The 6308-nt window shown below is 56.0% G+C and overlaps 1 protein-coding gene across 4 annotated transcripts; it reads left to right on the top strand.

Moving 5' to 3' along the window:
• Positions 1-120: 120 nt before the first annotated feature.
• LOC133080032 (transmembrane protein 106A-like) lies at positions 121-6153 on the top strand. Of its 4 annotated transcripts, none has more exons than XM_061175875.1 (8): positions 121-171; positions 1378-1604; positions 2140-2203; positions 3375-3528; positions 4097-4237; positions 4348-4391; positions 4933-4986; positions 5567-6153. In XM_061175875.1, exons 2-8 carry the CDS (start codon positions 1397-1399, stop codon positions 5685-5687), a joined length of 786 nt encoding a protein of 261 aa, XP_061031858.1. In that variant the 5' UTR covers positions 121-171; positions 1378-1396; the 3' UTR covers positions 5688-6153. The 4 variants fall into 4 exon arrangements, with proteins under 4 accessions (XP_061031858.1, XP_061031857.1, XP_061031856.1 ...); XM_061175874.1 differs by having other exon boundaries at positions 135-171; positions 454-1604; XM_061175873.1 differs by lacking the exon at positions 121-171 and adding an exon at positions 184-585.
• The last annotated feature ends 155 nt before the right edge of the window (positions 6154-6308 follow it).

Below are 6308 nucleotides of genomic sequence, written 5' to 3'. Positions count from 1 at the left end.
AAATTTTCTGGCCGCTGTGTCGAGAGAGGCTGGCCCTGGGAGGGAGGGGCGGGTCCGGAGGAGCCGGGGCGGAGCTTCTCAAGGCTTTGAGCCGAAGCCTGGGGCGAAACCCCGGCTCCCGCACTTTCGATTCTGCTTTGCAGGCGTTTCTGTTGCTGCGGTCACCCGGGGGTAAGGCGATTCGGGACCCTCCTTCCCTTCTTTCCCTTTGGCAGGCAAGGGCCCAGGCGCCTTCTGTGCCTCCTCCTAGCCCAACACGCAGGTTCCAAGCTCTACTAACGGCCTCTCGGGGTGTCTGGTGGGACTTAAAATCCTCCTTCAATGAAATCCTAGCCTTTCAGTCCGCTCCGACCCCGCAGCCCATGGCCGAGCCCCAGAGTAGGGCGTGAAGCCTCTGGGGAGGCCAGGGTCGCTGCTCCCCACCTCCTCCAACGCGGTGCAATCGGTCCCCAGGACTCTACGGGAAGGGAACTGGTGGCCCCTGGAGCCACCCTGCCTTACAGGCCCTCCTCCCCAAAGACATACTCCAGAAATCTCTAGCCCTCCTGCAGCTGAGAGGAGCCCAGGATCTCAGACCTAAACCAGGTGAGGCTTCCTTTATTTTAAGCCCAGAAGGTCTGAGTTCGGCTCACCTTGCCCACTCATTTGCCACCAGTCTTTTGGGAAGAATCTGGAGTTAGCTGTGACTCGTCCTAGTGAAGGACTGACCCTGAAATTGCTACCACCCTACCCCAGACATTCTTTCCCACCCCAACTCAGAAAGCAAGCGGAAGAGGCTTATGCTCCCTTCCACAATCATTTTAGGGTTTTTAGCCACACCTGTGGCCAGCCTAGCCTCCTTTTTCTTTCTTGTTCCAAAGAATCCCTGCCTTCCTAATACGCCAGCACCTGCCCAGACTCAGGAATGGACACTTTCCTTCCACACCCAGGCTGGAGGCCTCGGGCATTTCTGCCCGGGTGCTCTGGAGACATGTTCAGAGTCATCTTGTCGCAGAGGATGAAGGGGCTCTCCTGGCTGCTGCCCCCAAGGCCTATCTAACTTCCTTCCCTTGCAGTGAATGACAGCTCAGCAACTTTTCCAGGACAAAATTAAGCGCTCTGCCTTTCACTTATGAAAGTCCCTTAAAGTGAAATAACTTCTGCTTTGCTTTTCCCTCTTGTAGGCCGATTGAGCTCTCCTACAATAAAAAAAAGAGTTGAAATGCATTGAGATTCCTGATCCAAGAGTCGTGTGTAACTGCTCGAATTTCCACACCCTCACTTCCTTAGGCTTGAGCTTGCTGAAATTGTGGTCGGGCTCCTTGCCAATCTCAAGAACCTAAAACCAGAGTGACACCCGGCATCAGTGCTAACTGAACTTTGTTCTTTTCTCATCAGTGAAAAATACCCCTGAACAATGGGTGAGACATTCTCCCAGCTGGGCTCTCGGGAGGATGAGAACAAGTCGATCCTGTCCCCCGAGCCAGCCTTTGGCAGCAAGGCTGCCAGCTACTCCAGCACCACCAGCAGCAAGCCTTTTTGTTCCTGTGTGCCTTGTGAAAGGGCTGCTGGTGTCAGCTTTGTGACTTGTCCCACCTGCCAGGGCAGTGGGGAGATCCCTCGAGGTGAGTGGCCCCAGGCTCTGGAAGTAGCCTGGGATCCAGGAAAAGCTCTTGGCAGCCAGCTGGCCAGCACCAGGCCCCTCTGAGTCTCCTTGGATGGGGTTGGGTCTCCCAGCTCCTAGTCCCTGAGTTTCAGGCTAGCCAGGGAGATGCATAACCCTTCCTGGGCTCGCTGCAGAGACCCCCCTCCTGCTCTGGTTGTACCGCCCAAACCCAGGGAATTTCCAGCCTCTCTGCTCTCTTAGCAGCACTGCCTTAGGATTCAGGAAGTTATAATGACCTCTCCAAAGAAACTGGGCTTCTCTGATTTGTGGTGACGTGCAGAAATTCTTCACACCTGTTAATGAAAATCTCACCTCCATTCTAGAGATGGCAAAGCTGAGCTGCCAACAGCCCAGTATTCCCAGTCCTGCTCTGAGGCAGAGGTGGCATGCTTCTGACACTGCTCTGTGGGATGGAGGGGTGCTTCTGGCAGGCTGGCACAGGAAACATTTGTCATGGACACTTGTTGGCCCTCCCTCTCACCCTCTTTCTACAGAACTAGAGAAGCAGCTGGTGGCCCTCATCCCCTATGGGGACCAGAGGCTGAAGCCCAGGCACACGTAAGCCCCTCTTCCTATCCCAGCTCTGTAGGCATTGCCCCTGGGGGCTCTTCCTCTTTGTCTCCCCCAATCCCCCTTCCCCCCCCCAGTTTTTCTCCATTGGTTCTCCCCCAGAAAGCCTGAGCCTCACTGGCCTCAGACGTATTAGCTCTCTGTTTCCAAGGATTTTCCTAGTTTAAGAAGCTCGGGGCACAGCAGATGCCACCTGCGGCCTCTTGGTGTCCTAAGCATCACTGCTTCCAAGAAGCATGGCTCCCTTTTGAAGACAGAGAGGACCTCTTGACTCTGCAAGTCCTTCCAGGAGGGAGGGAGCGGCTCTGGTTGCAATTGGTTTGGGGAAGTGATTTTTCCTAAGAACTTCCTTTGCTATGGCAGCTCAGACCTGCTTGTTCTGTTCCCCGTAGAGATGGGAAACCAGCTGCTCTCTGTTCTGGAACACTTCAGAACCTCAGAGGCAGCCCTGAGTTTCACTGGGGGGCCCATGACCCTGTTTGTCATCTGGGTCCTTTGACATAGATCCCTGCAACCTCCTCCCAGGGTCCTCAGCTTCCGTGGGGGAGCCACCACCCAGCCTGCCCCCACCAGTGCACCAGAAGCCGAATCTGGCAGTGCCCCTTAGAAAATGCTAACAAGGTGCTCTCTCTTTAATGCATATCTCAATTTTAAATTAGATGGACAGATGATGTCTTGTTCTGAATATGAATATTAAAATTCAGAACTGTCAAAATTCACATGGGCTTACTTCTTCCAGTGAGAATAGCTAGCATTGGTTGAGCCTTTGGCTATGTGCCAGGACCAGGGATTGGTGCCTTTTCATGCCTTAGCCCATAACAGATTGTGTGAGGTAGGTACAATTATCTCCATTTTATAGACAAGGAAACTGAGGCTTAGGGCGGTTAAGCGGGTTGTTCAGAGTTGCTGGGCCAGTGGGTACACAGAGCTGGGAATGGAAGCCGGGCTGCCAGCCTCTCAATCCGGTGCTCCTACCCACTCTGGGCCACATCTGTGCCTAGGCTGGTCCTCCACATCTGGGGAGCTAAGTGTACAGTTGTGAGGGGGAACTCGGAGGAGAGCCTTACATATAGAGAAGAGTGTCTGAACGCCCCCGGCCCAGGCTGCCTTGGTGTCCAGACTTCTCCACTCCTCTACCCTGGGTCCTGTTTTCCCACAGGAAGCTCTTCGTGTTCCTGGCAGTGTTCATCTGCCTGGTGACCTCCTCCCTCATCGTCTTTTTCCTGTTTCCCCGGACTATCGCCGTGCAGCCTGTAGGCCTCAACTCCTCCACGGTGACTGTTGACGAGGCCGATATCCACCTCAATATAACGGTGGGTGGGTGCCTGTGCCCCTGGGCTCCGACCCCACCTTCCTGGCAACACTCTTCTGTAGCCCTTGTCCAGTGTTCTCACCCTGGGCATCGGTAGCCAGGGATCTTATGGCACCCAGAGGATGTCAGAGCCTGGGGAGAAGCAGGAGCAACCATGAGCCCCCTAACAGATTGTGCAGGATTGGAACTGTGAGGGGTTAGAATTGAGGCCAGAGCCGAAAATCACTGGGCACAGTCGGGGTGGTGTGCCTGAGACTCCCTGGGTGGGCAGGACTGAAGAGAGAGAGCCTTGCAGGGTGAGACTGGATTTTGATGTCTTACTGTCTTAAGCTTAATGTCTTAGCTTAATGTCTTAACGTCTTAACGTCTTAAGCTTACTGTCTCAGTTAAAGGTGACCCCTCGCCATTGGGAGCCCCTCCAAGGGGCTCCTGGCCCTGGGGCCTGAGCGGCTGAGGCCCATGTTGCGGGTGGGGCTCAATCAGGCTGCGGGGGTTTTGAAACCGTTTGACTCCTTCTTGCCAAGGACGGTGCTACCCTAGCCGCTTCCTTTCCCTGTCTCCCTCCCCAGAATATCCTGAGCATCTCCAATAACAACTACTACCCCATCTCTGTGACCCAGCTGACCATTGAGGTTCTGCACCTGTCCCTCGTGGTGGGGCAGGTCTCCAACCGCCTTCTCCTCCGCATCGGCCCTTTGGCCAGTGAGCAGGTGACTCCCTCTTGCTGGCCAGCCCTGCCCACGGTTGTGTGTGGACGCGGGTGGCGGGAGGAATGGGGTGGCTGGAGTCGGGGCTAACCCTACACCCGTTTGGTTGACAGATGTTGTATACGGTGGCCAACAGGATATGGGACGAGAACACATAGTGAGTAGCCCTTGATCCCTTCTCCCTTAGCCTCTTTCCCGGCTGGGAACCCGGTTTGAATTCCCACCAGATGTTCTGATTGCTTAGCCAACCCTGCAGTCAGCATGTGGCCTGCACTCTTGTGGCCAAGACGGCAATGTACAGGCATTCAGGGTCCCCAGCCCCTGCCTGTTTGGACCTGGACTGGAATGAAAGCCAGGCTAGAATCTGGTTAATGCTTACGATACATGACCTCGGGCTCTTCAGCCCGACTCACCCGTTTCCTACTAAGGGAGAGGCCAGCCCGTGCCTGGGCCAAACCAGTGGGGGTTGGAGGAGTGATATTGCCGCAGGGGCGACACGCTCACCTTGGGCAGAGGGAGAGGGAAGGGGTGGGGGTGGCCCGTGGGGCCCCTGCTGGAGAGGAGGCAAGGGGGGCTGGGACTGCAGGTCTCCTGCGAGCCGTCTGACAGGCTGCTCAGTGTGTGAAACGTGGGCCCGGGTTCTCTCTCTCTCTCTCTCTCCCTCTCTCTCTCTCTCTCTCTCTCTCTGTCTCTCTCAGCAAGATCTGTACCTGGCTGAAAATCAAAGTCCACCACGTGCTTCTGCACATCCAGTAAGTAGGGCTTGGAGCCCTGGTACCCCTCTCCCACTTCTGCCCCCCCGTGGGAGGAGAGTCATCGCAGCGAATCCCGTGAGTCTGTGTCGGCTCTTGGCCGTCGCAGGTCCAGCCCCTCCCCTAAGGCCCACCTTGCTTGTGAGCTACTGACGTGACAGCCACAGATCTGCCCGGAACCCTGGGCGGGGGGCAGCTGTCCCAGGTGCTCCGGCGGAGTGGGGAGCAGAAGGAAGGGCCGGGTTTGGTCGGAGGAAGCCAGCCCTCCCCGGAGAGCAGAGCAGGGCCGGGGCTTTCCTCTTCTTCCCAGACCCTTGTGGTGTGGAGGAGTAAAGACAGTGAAGCCCAGGCCTAGGGTGGCGTGAGCACTTCCGCCGCCATCTTACTGCTTTCCTCTGCCGCGCCAGGTCTCTCCCCTCCCCTCCCTACTTCCTTGTCTCACTCCTACCCCAACTGCAGATCCTTAGATCGGTGGAAGTGGAAGCTGGGTGGGGTCAAGGCTCAAGTTCTGTAATCTTCAAAATAAAACTGGTTTGTTTTTTTTTTTTGGAAAAAAAAAAAAGCCCTGTTTCCTCTCCAGGGGCACCCTGACCTGTTCCTACCTGAGCCGTTCAGAGCAGCTGGTCTTCCAGAGCTACGAATACGTGGACTGCCGGGGAAACACATCCAAGCCCCACTTGCTGGTCCCTCGCCCGCCGTGACCTGTCTGCTGTCGTCGAGCTCCGGCCACCTGCCGGCCTGGTCTGTATCTCCCACCACTCCGTGGCACCCAACAGGACGAGAGTGACTTTGCCAGAGGAAAAGCCCTGCTTTATCATACCCTCCCCCTGTTCACCCCCAGCAGAGGAAGCCTTCTGTGGACGTTAACTTCATACACACACACACACACACACACACACACACACACAGCCTCACACCCTCTCTGATTTCCACAGGAACGGAAGCCTGGTTCTTCTCGAGGCCAGCACCAGATATTCCCCTTGGTCCTGAGGAAAGTCTGACCTGACATTTCCTCAGAGCTGCCTCAGAGGCACGGAGCGGCCCCCACACTTCCGGTGCTGAGCACCTTGGTTGCCCAGCTCGTCCAGGGAAGACCTTCCTTCTGCCTGAATGTGGAGAAAGCTTTCATTTTGTCTGGCTTTTAATACACGGATCCTTTCCAAGTTCTCCACCTGGTAATGAGAAAGTGACTTGGGGGACAGCCAGTGTTGTCCCCAGGGCCTTTTAGGGAACCGTAGGTGCTCTCCTATGCCGCCCTGCTTTGGTCGTGTGACAGAGTGATGGTGATGGCCTGCTTCTCGCCTGGTAACTTGTCCCCCCCC

The sequence above is a fragment of the Eubalaena glacialis genome, chromosome 19 (genome assembly GCF_028564815.1).
Source record: "Eubalaena glacialis isolate mEubGla1 chromosome 19, mEubGla1.1.hap2.+ XY, whole genome shotgun sequence".
In the NCBI taxonomy this organism is placed as follows: Eukaryota; Metazoa; Chordata; class Mammalia; order Artiodactyla; family Balaenidae; genus Eubalaena; species Eubalaena glacialis.
The sequence above is the reverse complement of the archived record's forward strand: the minus strand, read 5'-3'. Positions and strand labels throughout refer to the sequence as shown.

Coding starts and splice junctions, on each gene's coding strand:
- LOC133080032 (XM_061175875.1), top strand. CDS start 1,397: ATGGGTGAGACATTCTCCCAGCTGGGCTCTCGGGAGGATGAGAACAAG. Junction 1,605..2,139: donor CAGTGGGGAGATCCCTCGAG/GTGAGTGGCCCC, acceptor CTCTTTCTACAG/AACTAGAGAAGCAGCTGGTG. Junction 4,238..4,347: donor GCCCTTTGGCCAGTGAGCAG/GTGACTCCCTCT, acceptor TTTGGTTGACAG/ATGTTGTATACGGTGGCCAA.